Source organism: Halichoeres trimaculatus, unplaced genomic scaffold (genome assembly GCF_033239565.1).
Source record: "Halichoeres trimaculatus isolate MK-OKI-2021-1 unplaced genomic scaffold, fHalTri1.1 fHalTri1_scaffold_2, whole genome shotgun sequence".
Classification (NCBI taxonomy): domain Eukaryota; kingdom Metazoa; phylum Chordata; class Actinopteri; order Labriformes; family Labridae; genus Halichoeres; species Halichoeres trimaculatus.
In genome coordinates, this window is record NW_027437180.1 from 18,891,338 (window position 1) to 18,911,625 (window position 20,288).

At 42.5% G+C, this 20,288-nt stretch overlaps 1 protein-coding gene across 2 annotated transcripts; it reads right to left on the minus strand.

Annotated features, from left to right (window-relative positions):
* Positions 1–749: 749 nt before the first annotated feature.
* LOC141810492 (uncharacterized) lies at positions 750–19,783 on the minus strand. 2 transcript variants are annotated; one of them, XM_074698106.1, is made up of 13 exons: positions 19,645–19,783; positions 18,881–18,968; positions 12,385–12,636; positions 12,143–12,245; positions 11,944–12,047; positions 11,577–11,849; positions 11,344–11,437; positions 11,119–11,186; positions 10,798–11,019; positions 10,570–10,704; positions 10,422–10,484; positions 10,239–10,307; positions 750–10,136 (listed from the first exon to the last, which is right to left on the minus strand). In XM_074698106.1, the coding sequence occupies exons 4-13, from the start codon at positions 12,243–12,245 to the stop codon at positions 1,992–1,994; spliced, it is 9,276 nt and encodes a 3,091-aa protein (XP_074554207.1). In that variant the 5' UTR covers positions 12,385–12,636; positions 18,881–18,968; positions 19,645–19,783; the 3' UTR covers positions 750–1,991. The 2 variants fall into 2 exon arrangements, with proteins under 2 accessions (XP_074554207.1, XP_074554216.1); XM_074698115.1 differs by lacking the exons at positions 10,239–10,307; positions 10,422–10,484; positions 10,570–10,704; positions 10,798–11,019 and having other exon boundaries at positions 750–10,043; positions 11,170–11,186.
* Between the last annotated feature and the right edge of the window lie 505 nt (positions 19,784–20,288).

A 20,288-nucleotide genomic window follows, 5' to 3' on the forward strand; every position in this document is an offset into this window, starting at 1 on the left:
AACGTTTCTCTCATTGAGACGCACAACATGATGACATGACAAACCATCAAAAGACCAGGGGACACGTCTAACGCTTCTTGTTTTTTTTTGTCTCTGATTGCAGTCTTTTTTTTTTTTTTACAAGGCTGCAGGTACAGGTGTGAAACATGTTGGGTGTGAGGTGGTTGAATGAATGGGCAACTCTCATTTCACATGAAACCCATTTGGCTGCTTCACTACAGATTCTTTTTCCTCATCACATCAATTATGCTTCACCACATTGTAGCTTATACCTACAACTTTATATTAAGGAATCACCACTTACAAAATTTAAATCTGATCAAAAATAACATCATTTCATCTATACCCAAGTCATCAAGAACTTTTTCATTTTTCAATTTCCATGAACTCACATCTGGGTGGCTGGTGTGGGACCAAGACAATCAAATCTCGACCTTTTTCATCCTCACTCAGCTGACACTTTTAAGTTTGACCCACCTATATTACACTGTAAACCAGGAGAACAGTTATCACTCACCTTTGTTTTTTCACACTACATGAAAAACATTTTGAGTAGCTATTAACAGCATGACAGACAACACTGATGTTTAGCATTATATAATTTATTTAAAAAAAACTGTTTCACATTTAAATGTCTGGTTTTGCTCAAATATATTTCCACAGACTTTAATCGTGTCCATACAATTTACTTGTGTTTTCTCTTGAATATAAAAAACTTACTCAACATAAAGATTAATAAAACCATCATTTTATTTTACAATTCATCCAACACTTATTAGGAATCCAGACATTCATTCTTTCCCTGCTGTCAAACTAACATTAAGATATTTTCAGTTTTTTATCTTTAACTTTTCACATTTTAATGTAATAGACATAAATACTTCAATACTACAGTTCATCTAAACTACTTAGGCTGATGACAAAACAAATACATGTGTTGCTGTGAATCCAAAAGTCTCTCGCTGCTTCATCCACATCCACAGCTCATTGCTGGTGAGGAGGCTGGGGATCACTGCAGCACCTTTCACCAGACAGTTCACCTCAGAGACACAAAGATTCATTTTAAGAACAAAATTATCTGAGCCAGCTAAACTAACTCTAAACACATATGTACATGATCAGAATGTTGTAATAGGTTTCAGAGGGACAGACAAAGAGAAAACACAACACTGAAAGACACAAAGGGGAGGAGGAGACATGGAAATTGCAACAATTACAATAATAACTATTTATTTTTAAAAGTGTCCTGTCCTGGCATTCAGGCATGCAGAATGGGGAGTCTGAGCCTTGTGGTGCCAGAACAGATTTGCTCTTACTTCATGTTCACCAACAAACAGTTTTCATCTGAACTGTTGAAAGTGAACTTATGAAGATTTAACACAACTAAACTGAAACATACAGTCAATAATACATATTTAAACTTTAAAACATTAAGAAAATGACAGGTAATGTGCAGCAAGCAAAGACTAACAGCTAAAACACTAACAACTACAGCATACATGATTATCTAAAACGCCTGCCTACATGATCAACAACATTAAAAAACCCACTTTCCTCTTTCACTGAGACGCATGATTATTTTATGAACTATCATATCATAATTACTATTTACATCTTTAATTACAACTACACAACATTTGCACGGCAAATACCTTCAACTCTAAAACCTCACTATGAATAAATACAATAAATATAATAAATATACATATATTAGAAAACAAGCACAACAGACCACTAAAATCCCAACATGGCGTTCACTTTGTGAGTGGGCAGACTGGTATGTAGTATGTTGCGTTTTTCATGGTGTGAATTTTGGCTTCCACCATGGTCGCAGTTTCGTCCCGTAGTCCAGTTTCCTCTTAACACCCCATAGATAAACACAACTAACGCGAAAACAGCAATATTTGCACCCTGGTACAGAGATGTAGCTGTGTTTGACTCAGACAAAGAACTCACACTGCCACTGTGAATCCTTTGTCAAACCAACCACACTAATCATCACCTAGACTAAACTCTGCATCAAAAAGCTCCTCTAACTCACCTACACTAACATCTACCTGCCCCTGATCATCTTTAACTCTAAAACTACACAGAATACCTTCATGATCACTGAAGTACGTGGGCATCACTGCACATTCCACATCGTACTGTGCTGTTTTAACATACACATGATCAATCAAAGTCCCCTTCTCTGTGGTTTCCTGTGTTACATGCTGCATGAATCCTTTTGTGCCCATGAATTTACAAATTGATGAGGTTTTCAATATGTTTTCATTAAAATCTCCCATTACTACAATCGTGTTACTGATTGGATTCAACCAATCAAGTAACTTCCCCAGATTTTCTTTCAGTACTAAATTTGGATAACATGGTGGACAATAGATCACTGCCAAAACTATGTTAACTTTTGGAAACAGGCACACCAAACACTCCAGATTCAAATCGGGTACCTGCAGAACGTCACAGTCCAATTGGTCTTGACTATACAAACCAACTCCACCATGTTCTTGCTGCTGAAGCTCTAACAATTTGGCGTGACTGCTGCTGCTGCTGTAACACACACCACGAGGACGACTGTGGAAAGTGAAACCTTCAATTTGGACACTGTCCAATGAGGACTGTGCAGTGAGCCACGTTTCTGTGACAGCAATACAGTTAGGCTGTAAATGCTGCGTGCAAGACACCAGATCCACCAAGTGCCGGCTTAAACTTTGAACGTTCATCAGATACACAGAGAAGCTGGGTGCATCTGATGAAGGTTTCTGCTGTCCAATCAAAAATGGAGGCATGCCCTCCAGTGCCTCCCTGATGGTGGTCTTGCTGAAAATGGCCTTCTCATTAAAATCCCTGATGATCAGTCCCGACAAAGCCCTGACTCGACTAAGTGCTACATACGCCTGCCCAGGTGCAAAAACCTTCTTAAAACAGACCACAGCCTGGTCCACAGTCAAACCCTGAACTTTGTGTACAGTACACGCCCACGCTAACCGAAGAGGAAACTGAACACGCAAACCCCCCCACTTTGTGGCCTTCTCCTGCTCTGGATCAATAGCAGTAGAATCCCTGCATTCTACTGCTGCATGTGCACGCTGTTTCCTCCTCTGTGAGCCAATTCTAGGATCATCAAATTTAACATAAACTGTTTGAGGAAACTTGTCTTTCACATTCTTAAACTCAATGTGAGTGACGGTGCCACATGCTCCATTGACCAGACCATCCCCAACATCTACATTCTTACACAACATGACGCGCGCGTTCCGAGCTAAACACAGCTGCTCTTGCAAACACGTGTCTGATGCTGCTCTATGATGCCCGGCCATCTTCTCCAATTTGCCTGTTTTGCTACTGTTTTGGTAGTCCTGAGCATCAATAGTGACATAATCAGGACACGAGGCAAAGAGCTGCTCCAGATTGTGCTCAGCCACTTGCATATTTGTCGGGAAAATATGCAAGGCTGAGCTCTCCTCGCCGGTCTCGCGTGACTTTAAAATTTGGACGTCCGTTTCTAAAAGGGGTGTAACCTTAGAACGCACTCTCAGCCTGTTCAACAACTCAGCAAACACGCTATCCTTCTGCCTAACTACCGTTGTGAGCTCCACTACGCTAAAGTTACACCACAGATCCACCCCGATGGGACTGCTATACAGAGGCTTCCCTTTAACAGGAGGCAACTGATAGAAGTCACCAACGGCTATCACGCTCACACCGCCAAAAGGGGAAAAGTCGCCTGTCTGTCTAATCTGCCTCAGCCTACCATGAACATAAGCCAGCAGAATGTGATCAACCATACTGATCTCGTCAATGATTAGAATTTGGAGGTGACCCAATTCAGCTCTGAGCGAGTTTAGTTTATCTTCACCTAAAGGGGTGTAAGGTAAACTAGCATGTGTTCCGATGCCAAATGTGTGATGAATTGTGGCTGCATTTAAATTGTATGCAGCGATGCCCGTAGGAGCAGTTAACAAAACTGTGACATCGTCTGGTTGATGACATAGTGCTGACAGAAGCCTCCCTGCCTCGTACTGAATGGCCCTGATTAAATGACTCTTCCCCGTTCCTGCTCCACCTGTCACAAACACCTGCAGAGGCTCTGGGTTTTTGCCCATCACCTTCTGCAAACACCAATGTCTCACCCTATAAAAAACAGCTAACTGTGTCTCATTCAGAGACCTAACCAAACACAAACCCTCACTACGAGACATAGTGTTTCTGTTCTTCTCTAACCTAACAACCTGTCTAGCAGCACCCATCAAATCAGGAATATTCTCTAAACCTTCCACTAGCTGCTCTCCCTCTATCTCCTCTGCCTGCTGCTGCCTCCTCTCCTCTAAACACTCAATGCGTTCAGCTTCCTGCTCAGGACACAACTCACCCCACACATCCTCATCTACACCACCGAGCAGCTCAGCAATCTCCTGGGCTCGCTCCAAATCCGGACAGTCAAACTCAAATTTGGCCCTATTCTCCTCGACCACGGCCTGCACCGAGTGCACGGAGCCGTCCCTAAACCTTACCTCCCCGACCTCATAGAACTGACTGAAGAACTCAAAGCCTTCAGGTTTGAGCTCAGAGTCAGTTCTATAAGGAAGGAACAACTGCAACAGACTCTGGTAATGAGCCTCCTCCTGCTTCTCTAGGTTAAAACGCATGTACCGAACCACTGCAAACTGAGATCGTGTTCTCCTCAGGATGAAGCCCAAATTGTTTTTCAGTTTAATCGCATTTTCTGATTTTTGATTGCTGTAGAGAACACGATACTCAGATGCAAACGTCGCCATACACATGTCCGCAAACACGCTGTCGTCGGGCCTGTTCTTAAACCTGTCCACTATGCTAGTCATCCACATGTCGTCCGAGCGAAGATCATGTGATGACGCCCTTTCCCGCAAAACACTGAGAGGTAAACTCATCTTGACTATGTTGCTCCCTGTCGGCACAAAGACAACCTTTCGGGAACATTCCCTCAGATGCATGGACGTTAGCCTATACACTGCCTCCTGGGCGCAGACGTCTCTGTTGTGTAAATATACACTCCCCAGCTTCTTCAAGCTTTCTCTAGCAGAGAGATTTCCTTCTTTGGAAGCTTCTTTTTGGGCATTGCTCAATAAAAGGCCAATTTCTCTCTCTGACTTCGTAATGTACGAAATGATGTAAATGACGACCGCGTAGGCGTCAGTGACAAAGCTAAGGTCCATGTTGGCGTTCCAGCACTTCAACAACTTTTTACTATACTGGTTCACCCAAACACTGTTTACCTCTCTCCTATACACTACCTTTGTCTTCTTTTCTAAACGCCGATACGCCTGCTCATAGATGTCCTGATTAATGCCCAAACTCTCAAACAACTCATCAACAGACGCAGGAGGCACCTCATTTTCAACAGCTTTCTTAACAGCTGTCAAAATTGCCTCCGCTGTTTCTTTGGGCATCTCATTGTCATCGTCGAAACACTTACAGATTGGCATGTTTTTTGAAGCAGCTCTCTCCTCTGTGCTATATGCATTTTTACCGTCACATTTGCACTCTTTCTTGTGACAAATAAATGTCCGCTTCGTAGCTGGTTTTGGGAAATTGAAACGACATTTGCTCTTCTTTGACTTTCTACAAGTCTTAGCATGTCGTTTGGAGTGTGTTTGAACCGATGTCACAATGTCCAATAATGTGTCATCGTCAGAGGGCAACTCGCACGAGACGTATTTATCTATGAACGCAACTACCTCCTCATCTGTGTTCTTACCAATTTTGGGGGCGCCCTCGATCCAAAACAAACAGTGAACATGAGGAGAACCGCGCTGCTGAAACTCTACCCTATGAAAGTGATCGGCGATTTTGCCAATTGGTTCAGCGGGAGACATGAGAACTGCTTTCAAAAAACAATGCCATCTGTAATCGAACATCCTCGCAGCTGTTACTGGATTACGTCGCAACAACTGACATCTGTCTGCCCACTCCAAATCTTCTACCGTCTGCGATCTGCCTTCCTGCCTCAGGATGCTGGTCAGCAGATTTTGCCAGCGCATATCAGCAGACGAAAATGAACAAAACCACGTCGGGATCCCTAACTGACGAACGCAAGCCATAACTTCCTTCTGAACAGTCTGCCAAAATGCCGGAGTCCCCCTGATTGGTCTCAGGAACTTAAACCCATCATCAAACTCTAACAACTGCTTCAAAGCCTCCTCATCCTTCAACATACCCTGAGTGATTCGCTGAGACCTCTGACCTACTTTACCCTTACGCAACGCTACAGAAACATTCGACACTACCTGATCTAACTCCGACATGTACTGTGCAAAAAATATGTACTCTACATTACGCGCAAAACGACCGTCCGCATGCATAATCTTATTGTTGAAATAACGCGTCAGCGACAGGTGAGCGGATCGCGTGTCGTGAAAGGTCTTATCACCTCTAGGAAACAACACGGGAAAACATTTAGCCTCATTCGTTTGGTCAGAAAGCATCTTTACCGGACAATTTCCCTCTGCAGGCGCAATATTAACTATATCCTCAAAATATTGATCTAATGCTTCCTGACCAATATCAACAGGCATAAGACAAGTGTCCTGAAACATGCAGTGCTGCTGCCTGTCATGTAACATTTCATCTTGTATTATGTCTGAAGCTTCCTCTACATCTGCCTCAACAAACTCTGCCTGTGCTCTAACCTGATCAGCTCCCTGAGCGCCAACACCACTGTGTTCGACAACACCTTGCCCTACAACGTCCTGATCTACAACAGCCTCATCTTCACTAGACTCTGCCTCTTCCCTCTCTTCATCTTCTATCCTACAAAACTCATTTACCCAGTCCTCATTAAACTCTATATCTGCATAAAGGGCATTGGTCCTCTTTAAATAATCTAGCGCCTGTCTTACACGCAAAGTATCTACAAACTGGTACTCGTAATACCCTTTATATGTCAGTTTACGCTTCAGCTTAACCTGTACTAACGACCCCTCCATACTGGACCGGGGCAACACACGAGTTGACTGCACAATGTCAGCTGGAACACATGTCACAGGTCCATGTACCCCGTTCTGCCCCCCTTTCGGCAGTGCCAACATCTTCATAAACGGAATATGCAACGCGATTAAATGCTGCTCTAAACTATTCAAACATCCCAGTTCAGGAGGAATGGGATCCAGCTCCAGGTTATTGATCCAGCATTCAGCTGGCATCTCACCCTTACTAATCTTAGCCTGACAGGAGTGACAAATCCACAGCTGACCTCTAGAAACTGCCAATGGACATGGCACAACACACTCATCACTACACTGATGCAGGAAACACTCACTAATACACTCCTCAGCAAGTTCAGCTGTTCTGCTGGTTCTGCTGTAAGAGTCCCTATCACAACTAACGACCTGATTTCTAAACAACAACCTGTGACAAACACAGCAGACAAAATCAGGTCCATCTCTAACCTGCTCTAAAAACTCTTTCATGACAAAACCAAAGTCTCTTGACTGCTCTACCCTGTGTTTCCTGCTGAGCCTAACACGACCAATAACCCGCTGCCTATGCTCTAAACTACCATACTGACTCTTACTACGTTTTCTACTCCTAGCTTTAACTTTCTCCCTATGCTCCTCACTATCCCTGTATTTTACCATAATCCTGTTTTTAACTTTCTCTCTATGCTCGACACTGTCTTTATATTCAACCCTACTTTTAGCTTTCATTTCCTCCCTATGCTTCATGCTGTCTTTGTATTTACCAACACTTAAACCTTTAACCCTCTCTCTGTGTGATATATTTTCATGATACTTTTCAACACTCTTTAACTTTTTCTGTTCCCTATAAATCTCATTTTCCTCATACCTCTCTCTAAACCTCAACTGACATCTCTCCCTAAGAAACTTATTTTTTTTGGTCTGTACCCAGTCCCTATGCCTGATATACCGCGATTTTACTGACCAGCTACCTGACTCTGCTTTTCTAGCATCCTCTACATCGTCTTCAACATCTAAACCTAGATCTGAAACTTCCATGGCATCACTGCACCAAAGTGCTGTTGCCTCTCTACCAACACCACCTTCCTGACATCTAGCCCTAAAGCTGTAACCTGAAACCTCACTGACTTTGCAATAACCATAACAACTCTGCAGTCCAGGCTCATAAACACAAACTACATTCTCAAAATGGTTCCCTGAGATATTCTCTAAATAAATGCACTCAGTTGACAAACACTTACTGCTACAGCTGTACTTTAACCAACGACCATCATAAAACGTACAAACACTAACGCCTAACATATCTGCTGTAGCCTGAATTTCCACCTCTGAGGCCCAAGAATTAACACTTGCCATCCTGGACTGCTGAATGTACTCTGACACTGAAGAGTACTCACTCCTAATCAGAGTAGAATAATGACCAGCGTTTCTCTGGAGATGTTTACAAACGGCAAGCCTAATTCTACGATGGTGCTTCTGAGAACCACTCACAGCCTGAGAGATGGCTCTGAAGAAGCAGTTACCATCGGCCACGATCCTCTCATTTCTACATGGAACCCCTAACAAACCAACACGCGTGGACACCGGTCCACCAGTCTTCACAAACTCTAAGTTAAAGCTACTGCACACAGCCTTGCAGACATCTACACTGAGAGGACGGAAGACTAGCTCTGCATTTTTAACAGTATCTACAAACTCAACATCTAAATTAGCCTCGCCAACATCAAAGCGCTTGGATTTCTTTGACACACGAGGGCCAGAAGAAATCCTACGCTTCTCTGCTGCTGACACACTGCTAACATCGCTAGCTAAAGACACTCCTGACGACGCTGGACTGGCATCTACACTAACACAAACCTCATGCTCGCAACTGCCTTCAGAAACCACATCACTGAACCCGCCCTCACTGACGACACTAGACTCTGGTGTTGGAGCAGTGTTCACCTCAGTGACCTGCCTCTCCACGGAAACACCAGACAGCACTGGACTGACATCTGCATAAGCACTAAGACCAAGCGGAGGGAAATCTTCATCGTACCTAAAACGAAAGCCGGATCGCCCTGATTTCTTCGACCAACAAGTGTCAGAAGAAATGCCCCACTTACTGCCATCAGTAACGCTTGGTCCTGCCGGTGAGCCACCGCTCAACACACTGGCATAAGACCGCAGAGAAACGCCTGACAGTGCTGGACTAACATCTGAACTGACACAACGCTCAGACACAACACTACACTCTGGTGCTGGAGCAGCAGTCACCCCTGTGACCCTACCCTCCACAGAAACACCAGGCAGCACTGGACTTGCACCCACATGGACAGTGACGCCACACAGTTCAAAGAGCTTCTCCCTTGAACTGAGACTGTCGGCCAAGCGACAGATGTAGTGGTGCAGGTCATCCAGGCACGCAAAATGCAAAACCACGCTTGTACCGTTAAAGTGTAACAAGCCCTCGTTACCGCGTGAGTGACTGTCCACCACAGCGAACCGTCCATCCTCACAGATGATGGCAGAAGTGTTGCCACACATCGTCAGAAGACATGTGCGGTACTGACCGAAGATCCTGTTTAGTCCGTCACGCAAACTGATGAACACACCGCTGTCGATGTGTTCACCCTCGGTCACGCCGACATCCCCGAACACCGAGTCGCCAAAAACAAAGCGAACTACCGCATCATCAATCATCAACCGCTGAGGCAAATCTGGGACAGAGAGCAGATTTGTCACGTGGTTGAAGATGCCTCGATCGCGCAAATTACTGTACAACTCGTCGCCGCAAATCACCGCGCGATCAAGCTGACGCCTGTCCCAGGAAAAAACACTGCTCAGCGTGTGTTTGGCTAAGCTGACCAAAGCTATAGCCATACACTGCTGTCCTCCGTAAAAAAAGCGCTCGTCAGCCTGATGAAACAACCCGCGCACAACCCTGACTGGCCTCCCAGCTCTGCTAGCCTCTGCTGCTACATCACTACTGTCACAATCTAACCCAGCATCAGAAACACAAGCAGAAGAAAAAAAGTGGTCCTTAGCTTTGCTGATCTTCTGGGGCCTCTGGGTTCCCTCGGCGACAGCAGGGCACGGCGCAGCCACCTCCTCCGCGACGACCTGCGGCGCCTCGGACTCCAGCGATGTCTCCTCCACGACGACCTCCGGGACCACGGACTCCTGGGCTGCTGCCTCCGCCTGACACATATCAAAAATTCAGTTTAACTGCATGACAAACCAGGCGGAAAAATGCAGGTGTAACAACAATAAGTCACATAATATGTTTAAACAAAAACGCACCTGGCGCTGGACCGGACTGGGGCCGGAGGCAGACACGGTCTCCTGGGCAGGTGAAGGTGTTGCCGCCACCTATAGAGAACAGAAAACATGAAAAAAAAATCAAAATGCAACTCTTATCAAAACATGTATCACACCGCATTGGTCGCTCTTCATAACCAGTAAAAAATTAAAAAAAAAACACACCTGCCGCTTTCCTCCACTGCGCTTCTTGGCAACACCTCGTGGCCGACGCTTCGCACGCGAAGCCTAGAGGAAGAAAAAGAAACTTTATAACAGCTGTTTACCGCTTGTGTTATCAACTATGTGGTCATATGGCTTGTGTGCACTTTACCTGGCCAGCTGGTGGCTCAGCGATGCAGCTGGAGCCAGAAGAAGGACTGACCTTCTCCATAGCATCCAACATGTCACCGCTGAACCACACAGGGTTGGGCGGGATGACAGGCCGAACCACAGCAGGTGTTCCGGCCTTCAAAACAAAAAACAAAAATTGTTTTAAAATAAAACTTCACTTGCAGGCTTTGTACAAACTTCTACACAGTCAATCAGAGAAACACTTTACCTTGTCCTCCTTTCCAACCACAGTCCACTCCCAGGGGTCGCTGTGACGGGTCACGGGGAGGTGTCCTGTCACAACTAGCCTGGGAGACACCGTGGCACGCGGCGATGTCCGGCGGGACACCGCGGGCGTGGGCGAGGGTGGACGCGTGGCCAGCTGCTGGACAGCAGCGTTCCACAGCAGATCCACCAGCACAGGGGTCCCATCGGTGTCGCTGAGGTGCACCTGAAAAACAGTCAGACACAGCAGACATTTCACTTTGTTAGCTGGATGTTTTCTTTAGTGTCACATAAAGTGATGTGTAAATTTTAGGACAATACTTACGCCGTCGGGGCACCACAGCTCCAACCGATGGAGGGGGAGGTGCTCAGCCACAGACACGTAAGGGAAACCTGAAATAAGTGTCACAAACCACACACAAAAAAATCATTAAGTACTTGAAAACATTAACACATGCATTTACATGTACATGTCCATCCATGCATGCGGTCACACAAATATAAAATTCTCAAATCTCAGATTTTGCAGAAAAACTCGATTGAAACATACCCATGCGTGCTGCGACTCGGTGGAATTCCTGACGCAGCGCCAACTGCAGGCCCGGGTGGATGTTCAGGCGTGGAGGGAAGTCCAGCACGAACACCTTACAGAAAAAAAACCTTTGTCAGCAGATCACATTCATGTCTCTAAAATAAGTGCATGACAATACAAAGGCTGCTCACAACAGCTTTGCTGACACAAAACCAAACGATTAACAACAAAAACATGAAACAAACACACACCTTGGGCCAGCGGCTGGCGATGGAGGTCAGGAGAGCACCGAAGTCCAACGCTGCCTCGCCAACCGTCCGGCTGGCCGTGAGGTTGTTGCTCGGGGCGAGCACGCAGACGGCGTCGGGGGTCCACGGGACGTCTGCGTGCAGGGCCTCTGTCCTCAGCTCGGCTGCCGATGCACCTGGAACAGACAGAAAAGCAAAGGACAGAGAACCTACCGGCATGGGCACGAAGCCGTCCACCATGGCCCGGAGGTGGGAGTCTCCGACGACGAACACCAGCTGCAAAAACACAGACGTTCTTTAACAACAGAGAAACCTACCAACATACACCTTACTCGCTGCAATTTTTCGATGAATTAAACAAAAATCATACCTTCTGGTCCGGACGATGCGCTGGAGTGACCAACTTGCGGCTCCGGTGGGTCAGTGCAGAGGTTGGCCATCTCCGCGTTCGGTGGCGGTACCCGGTACCGCGCCCTGTAAAGGACATTGAAGTTTGTCAGAACATCATTAAGGGACATTACATCCAAACCATATCAGTGAACATTCTGAAATGAAAGTTTGACACATACGAGCAACGAACTCGGGGACAGGCTCGAGGGCAGTCCAGGGGTGGTCCTCTGCCCTCTTCCTCTTCAAGGCCAACGCCCTCCGATGGCCTTTCGCTCTAGGCATCTGAACAGGAAGATTAGAGAGAAATTTTTGAGTCCACGCTCACAGAGAAAACACCAGTCAATCTGTGCCAATCATACTCACAAGGCTTCACACAGCAACGCTTCACCTAACATTACAATGTAGAAATGTTTTAACTTACCTTGGCTGAGGGCAAGTGTGTGTGTGTCTGTGTGTGTGAGTGTGTGTGTCTGTGTGTGTCTGCTTGAGTGGATGTGTATAAAATCAATTAAAGTGTGTGCAGATTAGCAGTTAGTCTAGGTGTGTGTCGGTTTAAAGAGATATATGAGTGTCAAGATGTGTGTGTCCTGGAACAGAAGATCGCAGAAATGCAGCAGTCGTAGTCTCCAAAGCACAGGTGAGCACAGGGAAGTAAATCGCACAGCCAAGGAATCTGCAAAACAATATCATTTAAGAGTAATCAAGATAATTGTGGGAGGAAAAAAAAGCAACAAAAAATGCATGCAAATCCAATACACATTAAGATCATGCCAGGAATGCCACATCTTCGGAAGGCCCGGACAATCACTTTGATCACTCAAGCATTATGATTCTTTAACTCTGACAAAATGCAGGTAACCTCTGGCCTGCTAACCAGGATAGATACACAACTGATTAACAATTTAAACTAACATGAACAACATTGGAAGACAAACCTCACACACACTCTCACACAACAATAAGTCTTTTCTCTCAGCATTACCCAAAAAAGGAGCAAAATGCTACAGCTAACATGGCTAACAAGGAGCTAAAACACAGGGAAAAAGGCCATCGCAGCGTAGCTATATCTAAAAACTTAAAGCACACATCACACCAAGAAATAATCTTCAAAATGTTTTCAAAATGCCCAAAATGAGCACAGGAGAGTACAGGAGAGCACACAGCTAAGGAATCTTCAAATCAATACTATTGAAGAGTAATCAAGATTATTTTAGGAAAAAAGCCATCAAAAATGCATGCACATGTAATCTACACATTTAGATCATGCCAAGAATGCCACAAAACACAACTTTAAAGGACCCAAACAATTTATTTCATCACTCACACATAATGGATCTTTAACCCTCACAAAATGCCAGTTAGTTCTGGCCTGCTAACTAGGACAGATACACAGCTGATTAACAGCTTAAACTAAGATTAACAAAATTGAAAGACAAACCTCACACACACTCTCAAACAATATGTATTTTTTTTATCAGAAATACCCAAAAGGAGAAAGAGCTACATGATGCGGCTAACAAGTAGCTAACACAGGAAAAAAGGCTGACACAGCGTAGCTATATCTACAACCTTAAAGCACATATCACACCAAGTAATAGTCATCAAATGTATTCAAAATGTATTTAAAATGCACCAGAAAAGCACAGGAGAGTACAGTTGAGCACACAGCTAAGGAATCTGCAAATCAATTCAATTTAAGACTAATCAAGATCATTGTGGGAGAATAAAAAGTCATCAAAAATGCATGCACATCTAATCTACACATTAAAAGCATGCCAGGAATGCCACAAAACACAACATTAAAGGTCCCAAACAATTAATTTCATCACTCACACATTATTGATCTTCAACCCTCACAAAATGCCAGTAAGCTCTGGCCTGCTTACCAGGACACACACATAACTGATAAACAGCTTAAACTTGGATAAAAAAAAATTTGGAAGACAAACCTAACACACACTCTCGCACAACAATAAGTATTTTTTCTCAGCATTACCCAAAACAGGAGCAAAAAGCTACATAATGCAGCTAAAAAAGTAGCCAACACAAGGAAAAAGGCAGACACAGCATAGCTATATCTACAACCTTAAAGCACATATCACACCAGGTTAAAGTTTTTCAACATACATTTAAAATGCACCAAAAAAAAAGCACAGGAGAGCAAAGGAGCATACAGCCAAGGAATTTGCAAATTAATACCATTTAAGAGCAATCAAGAAAATTGTTGGGAGAAAAAGCCACTAAAAATGCACGCAAATCTTATCTACACATTTAGATCATGCCAGGAATGCCACAAAACACAACATTTAAGGACCCAAACAATCACTTTTATCACTCACACATTATGGATCTTTAACCCTCACAAAATGCCAGTTTGCTCTGGCCTGCTTACTAGGACACACACACAACTGATTAACAGCTTAAACTAAGATGAACAAGCCACATAATGTGGCTAACAAGTAGCTTACACAGGAAAAAAGGACCACCCAGCGTAGCTATATCTAAAACCTGAAAGAACATATCACACCAAGTAATAATCTTGAAAATGTATTCAAAATGCACCAAAAAGCACAATAGAGCATAAAATCACACGGCCAAGGAATATGCAAATCACTACCATTTAAAAGTAAGCAAAATTATAATGGGAGAATAAAAAGCCACAAAAGAATGCATGCAAATCCAATCTACACATTTAGATCATGCCAGGAATGCCAAAAAAACACAACATTAAAGGTCCCAAACAATTAATTTCATCACTCACACATAAAGGATCTTTAACCCTTACAAAATGCCAGTAAGCTCTGGCCTGCTAACCAGGACGGATACACAACTGGTTAACAGCTTAAACTAAGATGAACAAGCTACATAATTTGGCTAACAAGGAGCTATCACAGGGAAAATGGCCAACAGCAAAGCTATATCTAAAACCTTAAAGCACATATCACGACAAGTAATAATCTTCAAAATAAATTCAAGATGCACCAAAAAAGCTCAGGAGAGTACAGTAGAGCGTACAGCTAAGGAATCTCAAATAATACCATTAAAGAGTAATCAAGATTATTGTAGGAGAATAAATAGCCATCAAAAATGCCAATTTAATCACTCACACATTATGGTTCTATAACTTCAACAAAATGCCAGTATGCTCTGGCCTTCTAACCAGGACAGGTACACAACTGATCAACAGCTCAAGCTAAGATTTAAAACAAAGGCAGAAAAACCTCACACACACAATCACACAATAAGTCTTTTCTCTCAGCATGACTTAGAAAAACAGCGAAAAACTCCAGCTAACGTGGCTAACAAGTAGCTTTCACAGGGAAAAAGGCAGACACATCAAAGCTTTGTCTTAAACCTAAAAGCACATATCACACTTAGTAATAATCTTCAAAATGTTTTTTAAAATGCACCAATCAAAAGCCCAGGAGAGCATAAGATCACACAGCCAAGAAATTTGCAAATCAATACCATTAAAGAGTAATCAAGATTATAGTAGAAGAAAAAAAGTCATCAAACAATGCATGTACATGTAATCAATATGTATCTTTTATCAGAACTACCCCAAAAAAAGAGCAAAAATCTATAGGTAACATGGCTAACAAGTAGCTTTCACAGAAAAAAAGGTTGATGCAGCACAGCTTTATCTGAAATCCTAAAGCACATATCAAACCAAGTAACAGTATGAGATCACACAGCAAAGAAATCTTCAAATCAATACTATTTCAGAGTAATCAAGATTATTATGATAAAGAGACACAAAAAATGCATGCATATGTCATCTACACAATAAGATCATGCCAGGAATGCCACAAAGCACAACTTTAGAAGACCCAGACAATCACTTAAATCACACACACACACACACATTATGGATCTTTAACCCTCAAAAAATGCCAGTATGCTCTGGCCTGCGAACCACGACAGATACATAACTGATCAACAGCTCAAGTTAAGATTTAAAACAAAGGCAGAAAAACCTCACACACACACTCACACAACAAGTCTTTTCTCTTAGCATGACCCAAAAAAGGAGCAAAAAGCTACAGCTGATGTGGCTAACAAGTAGCTATCACAGGGAAAAAGGCTGACATGGAATAGCTTTTTCTAAAATTCTAAAGCACATATCACACCAAGTAATAACCTTCAACATATATTTAAAATGCACCAAAAAGCACAGGAGAGTACTGAAGAGCATGCAGCTAAGGAATCTCAAAAACAATTCCATTTAAGAGTTAGTAAGATAATAGTAGGGGAAAAAAGCCATCAAGATGCATGCAAATCTAATCTACACATTAAAAGCATGCCAGGAATGCCACAAAACACAACTTTAAAAGTCCCAAACGATCACTTTAATCACTCACACATTATTTATCTATAACCCTCACAAAATGCCAGTCGGCTCTTGCCTGCTAACCAGGACAGATACACAACTGATCAACAACTTGAACTTGGATAAACAACAACATAGGCAGACAAACCTTTCACACACACACTCTCACACAATAAGTCTATTCTCCGGCATGACCCAAAAAAGGAGCAAAAAGCTACAGCTAACGTGGCTAACAAGTAGCTTTCACAGAAAAAAAAGGCTGACGCAGCATAGCTATATCTAAAACCTGAAAGCACATATCACACCAAGTAATAAATTTCAAAATGAATTCAAGATGCACCAAAAAAGCTCAGGAGAGTAAAGTAGAGAACACAGGTAGGGAGCCTTCAAATCAATACTATTTCAGAGAAATCAAGAAAATTTGAGGAGAATAAAAGCCATCAAACATGCATGCAAATATAATATACAGATTTAGATCATGCCAGGAATGCCACAAAACACAACTTTAAAAGTCCTAAACAATCACTTTAATCACTCACACATTATGGATCTACTCTCACAAAATTCCAGTTAGCTCTGGCCTGCTAATCAGGACAGATACACAATTGATCAACAGCTCAAGCTAAGATTTAAAACAAAGGCAGAAAACCTCACACACACACACTTGCACAATAAGTCTATTCTCTCAGCATGACCCAAACAAGGAGAAAAAAGCTACAGCTAACGTGGCTAACAACTAGCTAAACAAACAGAGCTCTAGCCTGCCCTCTGAGAGTTCCACTTCTATTGGGAACCTCTGTCAAGAGTTCCAAAAGCCTAAGCTCAAATCCTTATGACATATCTATTTCACAAATTTGAAAGTAAACAGGCACAACAAAGAAGAAGGTTTCCATGGTGACAAATCATTGAATATTCATTTATTAGTTTATTACTACTATCATTAATAATTTATATTAATATCAAATTGTTATTTCATATTTCAATATCCTGTGTTCACTCTTTAAAAACATTTTTCCTACTGTTAAACAAGACTACAACACTACAGGAATATTAAAGCCACAAAAACAGCATGCTGTCATCATTGTCTAAACACAAATGCTGAATGTTGAAATTCAGAGCCCATATCCTCTTACCCTAAGAGCAACAGTCCTATTTATGACCTCTGTTAACTGAATAAGGACACTGCATAGCCATATCTACAACCTTTAAGCACATATCACACCAAGTAATAATCTTCAAAATGTTTTCAAAATGCACCAAAAATGTTTCATAGTGTCTAAAATACATATATTTAATTTATTTAGAAGCCAATCATTGTACTTGGAGGTAACAAGCATTTCTCTCAGTATTACAGAAAAGCAACACACCAAACAACCAAGTAAAACTCATAAAAATCTTGTTAAATTCACCAAAAAAGTACCAAAGTATCTTAAATATATATCTTAATTGTGTTAAGGGCAGCCTTTTTAGCATTTCTTTCAATATTACACAAAACCAAGCACTGAGCAGGCCGAGGCTGGCACACCATGGTGGCTAACTAGTAGCTATGACACAGCATTATTAAAGCTAAACCCACAAAGCAAATGTCACACCAAGCAATACTCTCCAAAATGCACCAAAAATGTTTCATAGCATCTAAAATTCATATATTTGATTAATTTAGAAGCCAATTATTGTACTTGGGTTTAGGAATATCAAGCATTTGTCTTAATATAACAGAGCAGGCTAACGTGGCTAACAAAAAGCAATTATTGAACAAAGGCCGAGCTTACATTAGCATATGTATGCACACAACTTTTGCCAACCGAGTAAAAGCCATCAAAATGTATTCAAAATGTACCAAAAATGTACAATTCTTTCATCAATATATATATTCTATTTGATTAAAGGGTAACCACTGCACCATGATCAAAGTTCATCGAGTATTTGTGTTAACATGACACAAAAGACAGCACAGAGTAGCTAGCGTGCTAACACAAAGGCTGAATGTAGATCAAAGGCTGAGATTTCCATAACATTAGCATACGTTTAGCGTCGGAACACCACCCACAAATGCTGACTAAAAGTCATCAAAATGTTCTTCAAATTCACCACAAATGTAACATAATATCTTACATATATAAAACTTATTTCATTTAGGACAATTATCGTCTTTGGAGTAAAGACTACAGAGCATTTCTCTCAACAGGACACAAAACCACACACGGAGCAGGCCTCGCTAGCGGGCTAACAGAACAAAGGCTGAGATTTCCATAACATTAGCATACGTCTAGCATTGAAGCACCACCCACAAATGCTGATAAAAAGTCATCAAAATGTACTCAAAATGCGCCAAAAATGTATCACTCCATCTTAATTATGTATATCTTATTTGATAGAAAGGCTAACATCGTTTCACTATCAAAGTAGTTCAGAAAACACACCTCACAGAAGCTTCTAGAAAGTTTTAAATCTCACCGCAGAGCAGCAAAATCTTACTTATACGTGATATCGTTCTTTCATTTCACCTTAAATCACGTTTAACATTGCTCAGGTTCAACACAACATATGCTTACATCAAATTAAGAGACAACGAAATGGGTCTTACCTCCAGAGTCTGTGAGAAGAACGAGACGAGGCCAGATCGATCCTTTTATACCCCGCTGGTACCTCACGTCACTCTGACGTACATCCCCCTTCGGCAGAAGACGCAGCAGAGAATGCTACCATTAGCTGTGCATTCTAATCACATTGACATTGAATGATACCACACAAAACGTAATTGAACATAACCGAATCGTTTAATCATGCATTTAACGCAACTGTAGTGTTTTTAACGTCTTTGGAGTCAGCTATAACGAATAACAAAGCACCACATGTACAGTATTTGTCCAAGAGTCACCAGTTATACGGTCGCGATTAACTCCAAAATACTGGGTTGCTCGGTAGCCGTTAAATCTTGATCAACGTTGCCTCTGTTGTGAAGTACAATCTCTGGTAACTTACCACGAAACAAGCGTACATTTTGATGCTGCTACCAGGTTGAATTTATTGTTTAAAAATGCCAACTCGTCTCAATGAATGCAGATAAATGCAGCAAAATACGTGCGCATCTTTATGATATGTAGACTGATAATCTCCCTTTAAATGCAGAAGCTTGTATAGTCTTGCATTACACCACAATTATATTTCCCACCCCTTTTCTACAATAAATTTCTTGTAGCTAAGTGAGCAACAGACGTTTAGCTACGTTTAGCTTCTGTTAGCTACACGGTCCAACTCGCCTTTCACGTTCAAAAATACTGCTGATAACTAAGATGACAGGTAGTAAAATTAACAGTACTGAAGCCTAGAAACTTTAATTTTCCGTACCTGTTCAATCCACAGACGGAATCCGTTGTTTGAGAGCTCCCAAAGTTAGCACTCTCTCCTGGCTTCTCCCCTGTTTCAATCAGTCTAATCCACTTCATGTCGTCTTGTGGGATCTCCGGGGATACGGTGAATCCTCTCTCTCCTCCCATGCGCTGGAGCAAAGCAGCTGTGTACAATAAGTTGACCGACCGACAGAGAAACAGACTCATATCTTCCTCTGCATCCGCTCGTGTTTTGGTGAGATCAGCTGTCCTCCCAGACCGTATACTGTTGACAGGTCGCGTGATGAATGCTGGGACGTGTGACGTCATCTCCCGCAGCTCCATTGATCCCCGCGGATGTTTTACAAACCGCGTACGACAGTAGTAGTGCCTGCTATTTTGCCCCAAATTCAGTATTTGTTGGTAAAAAGTTGTAAAATCTGCTGTATACATCCCAGGATGTCCCACTGATACTAGAGAACGTTTCTATCTGTGTCTGCATCTGACAGGTGTTCTTGGCATACAGTTCCCACAATGCACGGCGCTAACGCCTGTGGCAAGTATTACTGAATTACCGCCATCTACTGGAATGTGTTGCCATGATAAATACAACACAGTCCTTGAAATACAAGGGAAGTGATGCCAAACACTGGTAAATCCTGT

What these genes read in the sequence shown, in the direction of transcription:
- LOC141810492 (XM_074698106.1), bottom strand. Translation starts at nt 12,245, where the DNA reads ATGCCTAGAGCGAAAGGCCATCGGAGGGCGTTGGCCTTGAAGAGGAAG. An exon ending in TGTCCCCGAGTTCGTTGCTC is followed by an intron (nt 12,048 to 12,142) that starts GTATGTGTCAAA and finishes TGTCCTTTACAG; the next exon opens with GGCGCGGTACCGGGTACCGC. An exon ending in CCGAGTCGCAGCACGCATGG is followed by an intron (nt 11,187 to 11,343) that starts GTATGTTTCAAT and finishes CACTTATTTCAG; the next exon opens with GTTTCCCTTACGTGTCTGTG.